Consider the following 18,013-nt stretch of genomic DNA (forward strand, 5'->3'; position numbering starts at 1 on the left):
TATTTATCTATGATCGTAACTGATCTACCCACATTTACTCTACTCTCTACTCTCCCCTCAACCCTCCAGTCTGTTCTTTTCTACAGGATAATATTACTCCTCATGGCTCTCAAATTAAAATCTTAGATCTACGGCCTGTCACAGGATGATCCCTGGCATCACCAGCCTCATCTCTCCTTGTTTCTCTTGATCCCTGAGCTGTTACAGATAAGTCTTTTAGTTACTCCTTCTTGTACCAGACAGGCATCCTGCAGTTGAGTTAATGCCTAATCATGCTCTTAAGAAAACCTGTATCCTAAGACCAGTTCAAAACTCCGGGTACATGCTTCTCATTACACTTTTCCTACTTAGCTTTTATTACATTTGTTATTTTGCAGTGTAGTCTGTGATTCTTGAATAGTTTATTCCTCCCACTAGAGAGTAAGTGTGAACCAAGTCCCTGTTTTTCCTTACAGGTTGCTGTGTTTAGCATATAGTAGGTATTCAGCACATAGCTATCAAATGATTAAACAAGTGACTTCTGGGTGGGTAATCCCTAGAAGAAAGGGTCACTTTTGAAGAGTGCACCTTGAAGATATCAGTGCTGTTGAGAAGGTGGAGGTGTGAGTGAATTGAGCAAGAAAGCAAACTTATTGTTGACAACATCAGTTAAAAATTTAGAAGAAAGGATTGGGAGTAAATAAGAATGAAAATAGAAGAGTTTGGAAACTATTCTTAAAGCACTTTAAGCAGTTCTGTAACTCAAAAAGGGACTTCCTTATTACATGCTTTTAATGTTTATACCAGAAAAGGCATTAGCAGAAACAGCTCACTGTCTTTTGCCCTCACCTCAGTTATAATGGAAACAAAATTAGGGTTACTTTATAAATGAATGATGTTACATTTTTCTAAGTCTGACAGCTTAAAAGATTGTACTAGGTAAAGAGTTTCAGGGTACGATCAAGCTGGTGATTGAGTTATCTTAGTTTTCAGAAGTCAGAGGAAAGCTGAACAGTTTAGAACACAAAAATATGTTGTTTACCTTTCATAAATGCTGGGAAATAAATTTTTTTGTTAATTTTTTTAGTTCTGGAATTTTCTTTCCTCAGAATGTGAGAGCAGTGGATTTTAAAATCAGAATTGTCTTCTGATTTCTACAACCTATTTATATAACATTAGGCAGATTATTTATCTCTGAGGTCTAAGTTTTTCATCTTTACAGCCTTATTAAAAATTTACGAATGTATACCATGGCATGCCCTGACATTCAATTAGTTTACTAAATAATGTACTTATGTGTTCATTTTCTTTCCCTACAAAGCTACTTTTATTTCAATATTCCCATTATTTTTTCTCTTATTTTCACTTTTTTCTCCACCCAGTATACAATTTGTGTCCTTTCTTCTCCATTCGCAAATATGTTTTTTAAGATATATGATATGGGCACTTTGGGAGACACTTTTATACAGTATTTTTGTTATGAAAATGTTTCTACCATGAAACTGAAGTGATTTAAGTTAAAAAGGTTTTTTAATGGATCTGTGAGTGAATCTTGAAAAGATTGAACTCTATAATCAGGAAGAGAGTGAATTACAAATGAAAGTATTTTGCTAATTGAGATGCTTTGTGTGAACTGTTGTATAATTAAGATTTTTAGAGTTCTGTAACTGTGTTGTCCCAATATGTGTTAAATCTATTCAGAAGATGGCGGATCCTTGGCAGGAATGCATGGATTATGCAGTCACCCTAGCAAGACAAGCTGGAGAGGTATGAACTGAAGTCTTGGCCACAACTGATGGTTGTGGTCACTGTGTGGTTATCTTGTTTAAAGAAATCATATTTTGATTAAAAATGCATTTTCTTTTTACTGAACTCTTTAAATGGAGTGAATACTCCAATTTCATGTCATTAAACTTCTTGTGATGACAGGTGTTAATCTAAAATAGCATATGCGTTTGTGTCAAGAACTTCATAACTTCTTAAGGCTTATTTTGTAAACATTGTGATAAGAAGTTTTTAAGAATATCATTAAGACAGAGTTAATGTTCTAGACCATTTCTGTACTTCATCTTTAAGTTTGATTTAAAATTACGTACTTTTTTTTCTATTTGCTTACCAAAAAATATTTTTAGGTGGTTCGTGAAGCTCTAAAAAATGAAATGAATGTTATGATTAAAAGTTCTCCAGCTGATTTGGTAACTGCTACTGACCAAAAAGTTGAAAAAATGCTTATCTCTTCCATAAAGAAAAAGTATCCATCTCACAGGTATTTTTTATTTCAATTTCACCTGAAACCTAGGTTGGAGTCAATATACCAGACAGAAAGTTTAATTGTAGATACAGTAGAAATTGACTTTAGTTAACTTATGCTGAAAATAAATTTACTTAGGAAGTATTTGCTGGAACCGTAAGAGCCAGCCTCAGGCAGGAACCTGGGAGGAAAGGCAGAGCTAGACATTGGAACCAGTGGCTTCCAGTACCACTCGTTGACTCATTCTTGACTTCATTGGCTTTGGATATATTTACCTCATTAGCTTACAAATACTGGGCAGAAATATCTGTTTGTTGAACTCAGATTGTTTGCCCAAGCTGAAGCTGTCAGGGAGCAGGAAACAAGAATTATTTGTCTTTTTATTTTTATAGTAAGAAAAGTGTTTGAATGCTTGGAAGCCAACATTACAAATGTTTGCCATAGGCATGATTTAGAAATTTAATATCCTTCTCTATATTGCACACTTATTATTGTGAGGAAATGGTGGAAGTTGTAGGGAATTTGAGAGAAGCTACTAAAATTGGGGTGTTATTACAGAAACAGAAATACAGCAGAAGTAGTGTCATCGTTTTAAAATTTTAGCACTGTCATTCTCTATTTCCTGGTCATACCAGTGACCATTCTGGTGTTTTAGCCATTGAGGAGGAAAAAATTTTATAGCTGTGAATAAATATCCTTCTCCTAAGAAAGCTAAGAGAAAAAAAGATAAAAGGTCATGATAATGATTATTAGGGCAATTTGCTACTGAATAAAGGAAAAAAATCAGAAAGGTAGGAATGGAAAGAAAAAAATCAACTCAGATTTACAGAATTTACAGAATTCATGTATTTTTTTTTTTTTTCAGAATTCGTGTATTTATTACAAAGTATGTTTTAGGGAGACGTGCAGACAGTAATTTTGGTGGGTGACTTGCTTTCTTAATGATATGTTATCTATTGCTGCTGAGCAAATTACCATAAAAATTTAGCAACTTTAAATAACAAATATTTTATTGTCTCAAAGTTTGCTAGGGTCAGGATTATGGGAGTATTTTAGTTGCATGGTTCTGGCTCAGATCTTATGAAATTATAGTCAAGCTGTCAGTCAGGCCTCAGTTATCACTAGGTTCAACTGGAGCTGAAGAGTCTATTCATTTATGGATTGTTGGTGATTTGAGTTCCTCTGGGAGCATCTTTAGGAAGCTTCCCTCAGTCCCTAGCCATGCAAACCTCTCCACAGAGCTGCTGGCAACATGGCTGCTGACTTCCCTCAGATTAACAGAGGGAAGGAAAAGAGCGAATAAGATAGAAACCACAGAACCATTTTGTGAATAGTCCCCAAAAGTTAGATATTATTTCTACCATATTCGTTAGGTTGGCTAGAAATGAGTCACTAATTTCAGACTCACACTCAAGGCAGGAATCTGCCTCTTAAAAAGAGGAGTATGGCAGAATTTTTGGAGTTACAAATCCTATCTGCAATAAATGCCCTTTATAGAAGGGGTGTGTGTGTGTGTGTGTGTATGGGTGTACCTTGGTAATGTCTTCTAGAATTTTGAATTCTGGTGTTTTTCACATGACTTTGCGCTATAGGAAATAAAACTTTCTCACTTTTATCAATACAAAGGAAAAAGGAACAGTAGAAATGTGTGGGGTACAAATTATTGTTATGTTTTAAAGTAGACTCTAGCTAAGGAAATGCTAAGGTTTGAAAATTATTGGAAGCACTGTAAAGAGTTCATCATTCTTGCTTTTAGTTTCATCGGTGAGGAATCGGTGGCAGCTGGGGAAAAAAGTCTCTTAACTGACAACCCCACATGGATCATTGACCCTATTGATGGGACAACTAACTTTGTACATAGGTATGTTTTAAAATTTTTAATGTGGTGATTACTGGTTATATATTGACTAATGGGGCCTTAGAGTACACTGTTCAGGAATTGTTGGAGACATAAAAATGAAAGCAAGCAACATTGCTACTTTGAGAATAATTAAGGTACTAATGGGCCGATAGTGGAATGTTGTCTAATTATAATGAATTTGGTGTTCAGGAGATAAACTGAGAAAAAACCTGGGTTTCAGCATCAGTAGATTTGGGTTTGAATAGAGGTGCTTTTTTGATAGGCTTTGTGAGCTTGGGCAAGTTCATCTTTCTAAGCATCAATTTGTTTTGACCTATAAAATGGCCATGTTAATAGTCCTGCCTATAGAATTGCTTGTTGGGACTCAATGAGTAATACATTTATATAAGAAGTTCATACAGGTATGACTGGCACAAAGTACATTTATATCTGAGTTTATTACCACTGAAAGAAAGCCTGATGGAATTGGCAATGAGAGTTAAAATGAGTAATCTAATCTGATTTGATGGGACTACACATAGATGTTATATTTGAAGTTGCATGTAGCTGTAAATATGTTTACTGATAAAGAATTGTTAAAATCTATAAAGCTAATATCTAGAATCTTTATGTGATAGATTGTTAACATGAAAAGATGCTCATGACATACTGTAACAGAAAATTACATTGCAGCATGTATAGTGTGATACCAGTTTTGTTAAAATGAAAACAATATTAAATATTGTAAATAGTTTTACTTTTCAGTAGTTATGTTGAACCCATTTTGCCTATTTTCCTCATTTTTATTATCTCCTGCATCTGAAATTATAATCTATGTGGTTAAACTGCCCTGTAGCCATAGTAATAATTGGCTAACAGTTTATTTTCCAGTTGTGAAGTTCTAAGTTTGATGTTAGAGTTGACAAGAACCTTTTCTTTTCTTTTTATTTTTTTAAAGATTTATTTATTTATTTATACAAGCACTGGGTACAGTCAGAAGTGTGGGAGGGTGAGAGAATTCACCAGAGCCAGAGCAGGGAGCAGAGCAGGCAGAAGGACCGAAGTACACTGCTGAGGGGAGCAGCGGGCGGCAGGAGAGGTCTGCGCGCCATGTGGGACCCTCCTCCAGTGGCCGGGGAGCAGCCAGAGATCGAACTGGCGCTGCAGAGGCTGCGGGCAGCTTTGCAACCCAGCGCTCAACCGCTGTGCCACCAGGGAGGCCCCAAACCTTTTTATTCTATACAATTCAATACCTGTCTTTGCCACCAGTCCAGGCTGTGGGAGAAATTACCAAAGAAAAGTCTTTTTAACCATGACCAATTGAATATTTTTGTAATAATTCTTATTGTTTGGGAAAAAAAATTAACATTACTATATCCGTGGCTTTCGACATTCAAAAGATATAAAATGGCATGCAGTATAAAGTCCTGAGACCCTATTTTCAAAGGGGTGGGATTTCCCCACACAAATAAACAATACCAGATAGCAGATGGATGAATAATAAACAATACCAGATAGCAGATGGATGCCTAATTCTGTCACTGTCTTCCTGAAGATAGCATCAGATGCTACAGGTTGAGGGCTCTGTCCTATAAGAACCCCCTCTTATTCTCCTCCCCACCCCCCAAGCTTATTTGAGATGCTGGTCACAAGGCAAGGTTGTCACTGTGCTTATGATCTGCCTATAAATCAGAGGTTCTCACAGTCCCTTCTTTGAGTTAGATAAGTTCCTAGAGTGGCTCACAGAACCCAAGAACATCTTACTTACTGCATTACTAGTTTACTGTAAAATGACAATAACCTTGGAACAACCAGATGGAAAATATGCAAAGGGCAAAGAGCTCTGTCCCAGCATACTGCTCTCCTCTAATCTCCATGTGTTGGTTAACCTGAAAACTCTTTGGAGCTCTATCCTTTAGGGTTTTTATGGAGGCTTTGTTACATTGATTGATTCTACCTCCAACCTCTACCCCCTCCCAGATAGGGTGTGTGGGGGTGTGGAGGTGCCAGATAAAGTGGTACTGAAAGTACCAACCCTCTAAATCATTTGGTTGGTTCCTCTAGCAACCAGCCCTCCTCAGAAGCTTTCAAGAAGACACCTATTAACATAACAAAAGATCCTTTTATAGCTTTCCTCACTTAGAACCTCATTGTCTGAAAGAAGAATAGAGACCAAATACATATATTGGTTATAAATCACAATATCACAGTGACCTTTTGACTTTTCTCCCCTACTTTCTCAGGATTCATCTGTGGAGGTGACCATTATCAGTTTCTTTTGGTTCCTTTCAGAGTTGTATTATGCGAAGGGGAACAAGATAGGCCTCCCTCAAATGTGACAATTTGGCATGAGGATTGTTTTGAATTGAAGGCAATCAAGACCCAGCAGATTCAAGAAAAGATTGTACCTCTGCCTAAAAGAATTTAATTAGAGAGCCTGACCCAGAGACCAATGACCAGAGATAATTTTTTTATTTGTGTACACTATACAGCAGGTCAATATCTAATACCAAACACCCCATCTTCTTGTCATCCTATGAAGTAACCTCCTTTCTTCCCTGAGAAACCCTAGGATCTAGCCCATTTCTTAACTCAAGATGGCATAGAAGCTTCAGTTGCCCAGCTGGCCCTTTTTGCCTCCATGTGGTATATATGATTAAGTTTGGTTTTTAAAGATTTATTTATTTATTTATACAAGAACTGGGTACAGTCAAAAGTGCGGGAGGGTGAGATAATTCACCAGTGCCAGAGCGGGGAACAGAACAGGGAGACTGACAAAGTACACTGCAGAGAGGAGCAGCGGGTGGCAGGAGAGGTCTGCGTGCCATGTGGGACCCTCGCCTGGCAGCCGGGGATGGAACTGGCGCTGCAGAGGCTGCAGGCAGCTTTGCAGCCCAGCCCTCAACCGCTGCGCCACCAGGGAGGCCCCGGTGTTCTCTTGTTAATCTGTCTTATGTCAACTTAATTTTTGGACCAAAGAACCTACAAAGGAAAGGGGGAACAATTTTCTCTTGTACATATACCTGTAGAGTCATCCCGAGTGTGTATATAGTCTCCATTCTCCTCCCTTGTTCCCCTCCCTAATGTACTGAGGGTTGCATGCTATACACATTGTTCTGGTAGATGAGAGATGAGACTATATGAAAAAATTTATAGACTATTATCTTATGAAATAGCATGTTTATTTAAGTTCTATCTTGGTAAATTTGTGTTTGTGTTTTTTTTTTTTTAAGATTTCCTTTTGTAGCTGTTTCGATTGGCTTTGTTGTAAATAAAAAGGTATGTTTAAATTTATGGTTGCTAAAATGTCTTGTGCTCATTTTCTGGAAAAGAATAAATATGTCTCAAGCCATAGACCTGTTAAAATTATGATAATTTTTCCAGTGAAGATAATTTTGTTTTCTGAAAAGAATTATAAAGAAAAAAACATACGAGTAACTAAAAAAGAATTCAGTACTTATCGTTATATATGTGTAATAGAGCCCAATGTGATAGGAATTGCTGTGTGATCTAAAATTCGTCATAAAAAAGGTGGGATTTGTGTCAGAAATGCTTAAATAGGTGTCAGTGCAGGGATATATTGAAAGACCAGGAAGAGTTGGGAATCAAAACAAAACTGGAAAAATGCAGAGTATATGTAAGAACCCAAATACTTGCTCTATCTAAAACCTAGTAATAAAATCTGTGACTATTGCTTGTCTTTGCCATTTGACTACTTGATTATCAAACAGTGAATGCTGTTTGCTAGTATATTACATATCTTCAAGGAACTTGTGATGTATTTGAGCGTCATATACTCAGAGTTAACAAATCTCTGAAAATAAAAACACAATTTAGTTTAAATTAAATCTTAGTCTCTGGAATACGTTAATCAGTGGGAACAACCAAAATAAATAAGTGAGCTTTACCATATAATCAGCCCTGGGCTATGTCTCCTGTTCTGCCTTTCAACTCCCAATTTAGTGCAAGTTAGGTGTGGTAATGGATAAATGTATTGTGTGGTGGAACTATGAAAAAAATACCAGGGAAACTACAAGAGATTATATATAACCAATTCTGCCAACAGTGGTTTGGGAAACTCTTAACAGAAAGGGTGTATCTTAGAATCTTAGAAACTGAAGGGTCTGACAGAGAAAGAGGAAGAGGAAAGCACTTTAATCAGTAAAAACAATTTGGAGAAGAGCATGATGTGTGTGGGGAGTGATGAGGTGTTCTTGAATGAAACCCTGAGAGTGGCAATGCTTAGGTAGCCGGAAACCAGCCAGGTTTTTAAGTGCCGAGACCCATAATTCCAGCAATGTAGAGACTACACCAGAGGTGTGGGTGATGAAGGGGCAGCACAGAAAATGCTAAAACCAGAAAGTGTTTTCAATATAAAATTTGAAGGAGGAGACTTACCTGGGGAAGGAATGAGTGATCAAGTATGAGTGATTTTCACCTGGCTAATTGAGGTTTTTAGAAGACTAAGTTCTTAGCTGTGATGATGGGGTTGATAACCACAATTGTGGTGACAGCTGAATTTGTGGATAAGAAAGAACCAGAATGTAAGGATGTAGAGAGAAATGGAATAGAAGAATGAAAAGAAAACCTTGAGATGCACACCTTTTAAGAATTAATCAGAGAAGGAGGAACTAAGAAAAAATGACTCCAAGATTGGAGAACCAAAAGAGTACTACTCTCAGAAACATGGAGGATTGAGTGTTGAAGAGTTACCAGTAATGGTCAACAGTCTGCAGAGAAGGCATTTGGTCAGTAAGAGTTCACTGATGATCTCTTTGCAGGGAGTTTCAGAAGAATGTTATGATCAAGGTAGAAGCCAAGTTGTAATGGAACAGGAGACTAGGATATGCAGAGTCTAGGTTACTCTGGCAGTGAAGGAAAAAGGAGATAACATTTTAAAGGTTTAGAATGAGAGGGAAACATTTAGTGAGAAGGTACCAGAATTGAAATTCAAGAGAAGCAGGATCAGTTGATGGAACAATTTTTCAGAGAAGAATGGGAGGGTTGGAATCATAACACAGGAAGGACTCACCTTAGAAAACAGGAGAGACAGGTTTTCATCTGTGGCAGAAGGGAGAGAGGTCCAGGTGGGTGCCCTTACACGGATGGGTCGTAGTTAAGGAGTCAGTCTGATGACTTCTTTCCACTGCTGAAGTGTAAATTAGCATATTAGTTACTCCACAGTTTAGTCACTTGAAAGTATCCGTCAGTAAACTGGATTTCCTTGTTACTATCTTAGAAAATGTATTGATTTAATCATGAGAAATATTCATGTTTGGTGAAAGAAATTTGTTTTCCTTCTGCAGATGGAATTTGGAGTTGTATACAGTTGTGTGGAGGATAAGATGTATACTGGTCGGAAAGGGAAAGGTGCCTTTTGCAATGGTCAAAAACTACAGGTTTCACAACAACAAGGTAAGTTCAGTCTCAATTTTAGGCTCAGTTGGTCTGACATAGTTGTATTTTATTGCTTTTGATTGTCAACCTATGGTGTTTTCCAGTTGCTGATTCATAAATTGTTTATTTTCTCTTCAGTTTTTAATTTCAACCTCAGTTTTGAATGTGTTAGTGGAAACAGGAAGCAAGTGTAATTGAGCAAACACTTCAGACTCAGTGACTGACTAGGTCTAGGGGGCAGGAAAATGATTAATGGTTCCCTGCCTTCTTGAAGTTCATGATTTATTGTATTGCTGCTGCTTCTCAGATTTTGTCAAATTCCTCTAATCTGATGCCACTGCTGCCAGTTATGAGACAGTAAAACTGTTAGGGGTTCATGCTCTAAAAAGGGATCTTGCCATCCACACACACACAAAGGCAAATGAAGGAAGCAGATGCTTGTGGAAGATTTTTAATAGAATTGGTGTGCAGAGAGAGGCAGAGAGATAGAGAAGAAAGGATTTCAAATAGTAGTTTCCCACTAAAAGCCTCCAAATCATTCATCCCCTTTTGGGCAAATATCCAGCTACATGGGTATGGCCCGAAAGTGGGGTGACTAAGATCTGAAAACTAGCTACAAGTGTAAGACACCTTCTGGAGGGGGAACCATACAGCAGGTCCCAGAAAGCTAGGACAGAAGAAAACACCCAAAATTCCAGATATACCACATAATCTACCATGAAGAGGCGCTGCCATTGTCTGTGCCAGGCCCACGAACAGCCTATCCATATGTTTCTCATTCATGTATCTCTTCTCCAGATATCTCTTTCAGGTGTCTCTGCATGTCTTTCCTCCGTGTCTTTTCATTCCTCCTTCAGTCCACTTCCATTTTTATATCCACCATCACTCTTTCCCGTCTGCTTCCATTTAGGAAATCCAGTTCATGACATACTGAGAGTTGTATTTCAATGCATTTGTGATCTCTGCCTGGAGATGGGGGTGGAGTTTGATCAGAACATCATTCACTGGCTTGGAGTTTGCTCCTCACTATTCCTCTGATACAAACACTTAATTTGAGAGCTGATTTTTAATTCACTTTTTTTTTATTGACCTCTTACACTGTAAAGATCGGAAGGTTTGTCCTTGTTTTTTTTGTTTTTTTAAAAAAGATTTATTTTTTATTTATACAATAGCCGGGGTACAGGCCAGAGGTGCGGGAGGGTGAGAGAATTCACCAGAAACAGAGTGGGGAGCAGAACAGGCAGACTGACTGAAATACCCTGCTGAGGGGAGCAGCGGGCGAGACAGGAGAGGTCTGCCACGCCATGTGGGAATCTCCCTGGCCAGCCGGAATCAAACCCACGCTGCAGAAGCTGCGGACAGCTTCACAGCACTGCGCTCAATCCGTTGCGCCACCGGGGAGGCCCTATCCTTGTTTTTGAGACGTTAACATGTGAAGGAAAAAATGCATCTTAGAATTGAAGGAATATAACTTCCATAGAAATAACTCTTCCCTTCTAATAATTGTTCACTTCACATGATATTTATTATATGATTATTAGAAGAAATACAGTGGTTCTGAATATGTTCAGAACAAACTGATAAGCACACATCTCCACTGATGGGAGAGGGTGAATTGTGGGGTACACTAGAGAGTACTTAACAAGCCAAGAGTATTGAGTATATCATAAGCTTCAGTTACCATATTTCAGAGGGAATGGAAAGCATTGGATAATCTGGCACATTAATAAATGTGGGTTTAATAGGAGAGCTGCCACTTAATTTTAACTTAGTTTTATTTTAAATATATATTTAATATCTAAATTCCACTTTTTTAATATGTAAGGTATTTGCTTGCTTCCTCCTAGAGATATGAGGCAATCAGGTAAATTGCTTATCATCTATATTTTTAGGGAGATGAGCTAAGAAGATGCTTTTTTGGTTATATAAAAACGCTCAGGGATAATACATTTATTCATTTTAATATTTGAAATATTAAATGCAATGAGGATGAGGAATAAAAATGGTATTTTATTCTGAGTTACAACTGTCAATTTTATTAAACGCTAGTGATTACTTAAAATGTTTTCTTTTAGATATTACGAAATCACTCCTGGTGACAGAGTTCGGCTCTTCCAGAACACCAGAGACTATAAAAACTGTTCTTTCTAATATGGAAAAACTTCTTTGCATTCCCATTCATGGGTAAGCTATTTACATTTCTTCCCTACATGTCTAGATAATTGAACATTTTAGGCATTTTAAGGGATGAATTGTCCTTTAGAAATGAAGATTTTTTTAATAAATAGACATGGGACTGTTACCATAATACTAATTTTTTAATGTAATTTAAAAAAACTTTTATTTAAAAATAATTTCAAACTTAACAACATGAGTTAATTTATTGTTAACATTTATCCTATTTATCATTCCCTCCCTCTCTTCCCTTCCTCCCTCCTCCTCCCTTCCCTCCCTCCCTCCAGTCTAGTGTCGGGCATTATATTTAGTTGTCATGTCTCTTTAACTTCCTTTAATCTGGAACATTTCCACAGCTTAAAAAATGACCCATTTTCTTTTCAAATTATTTCATAGAGGTATGCAAGGTAGACTCCTATAATGTATTTCCTTTTTCGATCAGTAGTTGTTCCCTACTTGTCACTTCTCATTTTGTACATTTGTGTTTTCTTCTTTTTACTTAAAATCTTGATTAAATTGCATAATAATTTGCTTTTTTTCCAGGATTTTGATAAATCAGTCAGAGCCACTGTTCTCCTTTCTGTCTTATTTTCTTTCTTGTGCTTTCTTTCGGTTCATTTTGGTTTTCTTTTCTTGAGACAATTTATTTTTATTCTTTGGTTTTTATTGTTATAAGTATGTAATCTATGGATTTTTATCTGGTCATTGCTGTCAATGAATCCCATAAATTATGATAAGTAATATTTTTATTTTAATTACTTTTCAAAAATCTGTCATTTCTATTTGTGCTTCCTCTTTCTCTTAAATACTCCATGTTTCTTTAATAAAAGGGACATTCTCTAATATAACCATAACAGTTAAAAAATCAAATTAACATTGATGTATTACCTAATATAATAACTTTATTCAAATTTTGAATAAATTCTGATCCAAGATATACTAAAGTATAGGTCAATTATTTTGTATTGTGTGTCTTGATTTGTGTTTGTCTGTTTTTCTCATATTTAGATTTAGGTATGCATTTTTGTCAGGAATGCCATGAAATTATTGTGTTCTCAGTGCCTGATACCAGGAGGCACATGAGACCCTCTTGGTTACATTAATTTTGAGCACTTGGCAGTGGTTGACCATTCCCCTCTTAATTATTATGTAATTTATGGGGACCCACTTTGACACTATGTAAATAGCAATCTTTTACCACTCCTTTTAGTATTTATTGATGATTCTTTGCTGAATTAGTTGTTTATATAATGGCTATCCAGTCCTTACCTATCAAAACTTCAGTTACCTTAGTCCATATATATTAGCTTATAGATCCAAAGAAGAGGTGCTTTGAGAAGGCAAACCTGAAATAATCTTCCTTGGAATGCATAGGTCTAAGTACAGCCCAGGGATGTTGTTACCCCTTTAGTCCCAGTACTGATATGCACACAACTTAAATGACGAATAGTTTTATTTCACCCCACTTCGAGACAACTTGTATTGTGGGGCTGTTGTCCCTGGGTTTAGACAAATAATATACATGCATAGTAGAAGATAGTAGAGGTGTAGCTTTTTTTTTAGTTTTTCCCCTCAAAATATTGTTTTGTTATTTATCTTATTAAATGATTGCATTGTGAGGATCAGTTTTATCATTTATATAGTGCACCATGGTAATTAAATTTTATGTATTTTATTTTAAAATTAATTATGCCCATTTTTCCACACTCATCCTCTAGATTGGCTCAAATTACTTGGTCAACATTTACAATAAACTGAAGTCAAGGAGGAAAACTTTCTTTGAAAAAACTGTTTTTTCCAATCTTAGTTTTAAATGTTTTTAGGATTCGAGGTGTTGGAACAGCAGCTATTAATATGTGCCTGGTGGCAACTGGAGCTGCAGATGCATATTATGAAATGGGAATTCACTGCTGGGATATGGCAGGAGCTGGCATTATTGTTACTGAAGCTGGTGGGGTACTAATGGATGTAACAGGTAAAATTATGAAACAGAAAATCTTTTTTTTTTTTTTTTTGCTCCACATTTCTCACTTTTTTCTTTAAATCTTTGATATATATATGTTATACTTCAACTCTTAAAGCATATAAGCCATGTAATTTTCTGTAAAATCAAAATTACTAATGGAAGATAGAGGTTAAAAGCTAGTGGTCATATGGGATTAAGAATGGTAAATAACTAAACTTCTTCAAATGTGTCAGGAATTCTTGAGAAACTCTAGAAAAAGTCTAGATCACCAAATCTGTACCAAGAGCTCTTTGAATAGTGACCCAGGGTAGTTCATGTATTTTTTCTACCATTACTTTCTGCCTTGGGCCTAGAGAGGTTAAATACTTGCTTTGAATAGATGGTGATTTTTTTTTTTCTTTTTCATAAGAGAGTTCTAGTTATTTTTTTTTTTTTTCAGTCTTATTTTTCCTATATGTGTACTTCTAGTGAGTCCTGAACCTGGGACGTAACAGTGAGGGAAATCAGACATGGGGGACTGTCATGTCCAGCATGCAGTAAATCTTTATTGTCTTAGTGCTTATTATATACTATTTTAATTGCAGCAGGTGTATTATCAAAGCATACCATATAATGACAACACATATGAATGATTAGTCTACTTTCTTACTATTATCTATCTACTTCAGACAGTAGGGTGCCAGGTGGTTACTTCTCATACACATAATCTTATCGCCTCCTAGCTAGAGCTTGGGAAGTTCGCTCATTATTTTTGTTATTCTAAGATTGTGGAGACGTAGGAGCCTGAGTCCACACAGGTCACATTCTGGTGGGCACTCAGTACCAGGTCCTGTCACTCAGAGGTTTTCCTCCGAGATGCATGTGTTTTCACATGCCTTTGGGACTCAGGTTAAGGCCCTTCTGTGCACTGCACAGGGTCTCTCCCAACACCTATATATTATTTTTATTGATCTATTGCCATATAACATGTTGATACTTTTATGATACACTGCAATGCCATAATAACTAATAACTTCTATAAAATAAATATCATAGTACTGGGATTAATTAAAATCTAGTCTCTTAACAAGTTTATTGTTTATAATAGAGTTTTGTGGTCTATAATCTGTCCTGTGTATCAGGGCACCTGGCCTTTTTATCTGCTACTGGCAAGTATGTATCCTTAATGTAGTAGAACTTTGATGTCTATAGTCTGTACTGTATATCAAATCACCAGAATTTATCTGCTATTTGCAAGTAGTATCCATAAACATCTCTGTCATTCTTCCACCCCCAACCTCTGATTCTTTTTTTTAAAATAAATTTTATTTTTATATTCCCCATACAATTGCAGTCCACTTATTTTGACCCCAATCCCTCCCCTCCCCCCCCACCCCCCATAGAGTGTCTCTGGTTCATAGTTTTTTGTTGATTTTGATTTTCACTTTCTTATAGTTATTCATTTTCCTGGTCCCTTATTTAAGTTTTCTAGATTCCTGCTATGAGTGAGACCATCCGGTATTTTTCTTTTTCTTTCTGGCTTATTTTGCTGAGCATGATCCCTTCCAGCGCCATCCATGTTGCTGCAGATTGCAAGTGTTTATCTTTTTTGAATGCTGAGTAATATTCCATGGTGTATATGTACCACATCTTCTTGATCCAGTCATCTATTTTTGGGCATTTGGGCTGTTTCCAAATCTTAGCTATTGTAAACAGTGCTGCTATAAACATAGGGGTGCAGGTGCTCTTTGGAATTGATGTTTCTGTGTCCTTTGGGTAAATACCTAGGAGTGGAATTGCTGGATCATATGGAAGCTCTGTGTTTAGTAGGTCCAGAAATCTCCACACAGCTCTCCATAGTCCAACCTCTGATTCTTTTTTTTTTTTTTTTTTAAGAGGCATGTTTTATTTATTTATTTATTTGTTTGTTTGTCTGCTTTGTCTATACATGCACTGGGCACAGTCAGCAGCGCGGGAGGGTGAGAGAATTCACCAGAGCCAGAGCGGGGAGCAGAGCAGGCAGAAGGACCGAAGTACACTGCTGAGGGGAGCAGCGGGCGGCAGGAGAGGTCTGCGCGCCATGTGGGACCCTCCTCCGGTGGCCGGGGAGCAGCCGGGGATCGAACCAGCACCGCAGAGGCCGCGGGCAGCTTCGCAACCCAGCGCTCAACTGCTGCGCCACCGGGGAGGCCCCCAACCTCTGATTCTTAAAAGTAAAGGATAAATCTGGGTTTTAGGAATTCACTAGTGATGTGAGAAAAGCAACAAAATCAGGAAATGGAATGGAGATGGTATAAAAATGTACTGGAGTCAAATTTCTTATCCACAGAGTCTCCCAAACTAGTATTTAGTAAAAACAGAGATGCTTAGAAACTCATCTTTGTATTGCCATAGCCCAAATATTATGATTATGCGACAATAGATTTTTTAAAAAAGATTACTGAAAGTATTAAAATGTTGTTGTTGGCCATGGTATGTATTGCTATACTAACTAGTTTTATAGAAATCATTTTTGTATAAGATATAACCATTTTCCTTATTTGATTTGATTCTAGGTGGATCATTTGATTTGATGTCACGAAGAATAATTGCTGCAAGTAGTAAAACAATAGCAGAAAGAATAGCCAAAGAAATTCAGATAATACCTTTACAAAGAGACGATGAAGATTAACTGCAGCAACCACACATATTTGACCATAGTTGTTTCTCCCAAGATTTGCTGACATACTTGATAGTGTTAAAAAATTTAGACATTTGTTCAGATATATAATATGGTTGGTTTAAATTGTCTTTAATGTTCAGCCTAAGATATTGCAACTTCTAAGTTTTAATGAGACTAGATATGTAAGAATAGACGAAATGTTTATATCACTGTTTAAAAAAATTGCATGTAAGAGTGTGCTTTGGGAAAAATACATGGGCAGTTGATGAGATAGGTGTCACATTAAATGAAATAATAGCAATTTAGAGTTTCTAAGTACATATGAACCTCTGAAATTTTGACTATTTGTGTACATAAGCATTTTAAATTAGAAAGCAAACTTTTTGAGAGAGGAAAAAAATTCTCTCAAGTTCCAAAAGCCATATTCAATTAAGTTTAAGACTATAATAAGTACTTCCTAAGCCAAGGGTTCTTTCTTTGTAGAGAGCCATATTTTGTTCATCTTTTTACAGGTAGCCCTTAGCACATTACCTGTCAAATATTAGACACTTCAAAAATAAGCAGTGGAAAGAATATTTTGACGATAGCAATTCCTCCTTATAACAGATAATGAATTCACCATTCTGTATTTTTACTTTAAGTTTTAAAAATTATCTAGTTATCCTTTTTTCTATTTCACATTACCATGTCATTTCAATTACCATGCTGTCAGACTTTACTTATTTTCTGCAGTTAATATATTTTCTAAAACACTGCATTACAGTATTTGTTTGGATTTCTTTAAAGTTTCCATGTAAAAGAGAAGAAAAATTCATAAAAGCACTTTCATCAGATATCTGATATAATTAGATACAGCATAACATTTTACTAAGCTCAGTATTCATATTATGAAGATGTTTCTACTGATCTAATTGTACACAGATCCTGGCAAATATACTGTACTGTTAATATTGAACTTTCATTTCTTCCTAAACTCCTTATTTAACTTCACTGTCACTTTAAATGTTCTTTGATAGCCTTTGACTTATTAAACTCAAGAAAAATTGTTCTGGTTCATAGACATTTTTAAAAAATTAATTTATTGCTTAGCCTTGTCTCTTGCCATGTGAACAGACTATCAAGTTTTGTTATGGTTTCATGGGAGCTTTGTATTTAATAAAATGAAAATGCTTCTACAAAGTTTTCAAGGTAGGTTATTTTATTGTTAAATCTAATATATTAAATATTCAAGTACTAAGATTTGATTATTGTAGATAATGAATTTGTACTGTTGGGCACATGCAGTAAAAACATCTCATACAATTTCTTCTGGTATTTGCCTCCATCTTTTAAAAGAATAGATACATTCTGCTACATCTTTATTGACTTAATTCATTGTTTCTTGTTATTAACTTGCTTTATGGAAGATGAGGATTTTTGTACTCTTAACTTACTTCATAAATTGCTTTTACTTTCCATTCTTCTAATACAGAGACACCAATTTTTGGTAGTTAAATTTATATTCATTGTTTAACTTACGACTTATTTACTGGTTAGCTAACTAGTAGTATATTACATTTCTTTTACTGTGCAGCTTTTTGTTCTTCCTGAAATTAACAAATTTTCTACAAGATCTTTATTTTCTATTTTTTTAAACTATTCTCTTCTCTTAAACTATTTTCTTTTCCTACTGAAGATACTGGGACTCTTTTCCTTCCCTTCTACTTGGAACTGGTTACTGGCTAGATGTGCTGCATAGTAGTCCCGGAGGCTTCTCCTATGTCC

At 36.2% G+C, this 18,013-nt stretch overlaps 1 protein-coding gene across 2 annotated transcripts; it reads left to right on the forward strand.

The window, feature by feature from the left end:
• Positions 1–1,683: 1,683 nt before the first annotated feature.
• IMPA1 (inositol monophosphatase 1) lies at positions 1,684–16,258 on the forward strand (the record flags this gene model as incomplete). Of its 2 annotated transcripts, XM_084229466.1 has the most annotated exons (8): positions 1,684–1,746; positions 2,112–2,245; positions 3,987–4,091; positions 7,304–7,349; positions 9,377–9,485; positions 11,543–11,651; positions 13,466–13,617; positions 16,143–16,258. In XM_084229466.1, 8 exons carry the CDS (start codon positions 1,684–1,686, stop codon positions 16,256–16,258), a joined length of 834 nt encoding a protein of 277 aa, XP_084085592.1. The 2 variants fall into 2 exon arrangements, with proteins under 2 accessions (XP_084085592.1, XP_084085593.1); XM_084229467.1 differs by lacking the exons at positions 11,543–11,651; positions 16,143–16,258 and having other exon boundaries at positions 13,466–14,321.
• Between the last annotated feature and the right edge of the window lie 1,755 nt (positions 16,259–18,013).

Source organism: Talpa europaea (genome assembly GCF_964194135.1).
Source record: "Talpa europaea genome assembly, chromosome: 3".
NCBI classification, from domain to species: Eukaryota; Metazoa; Chordata; class Mammalia; order Eulipotyphla; family Talpidae; genus Talpa; species Talpa europaea.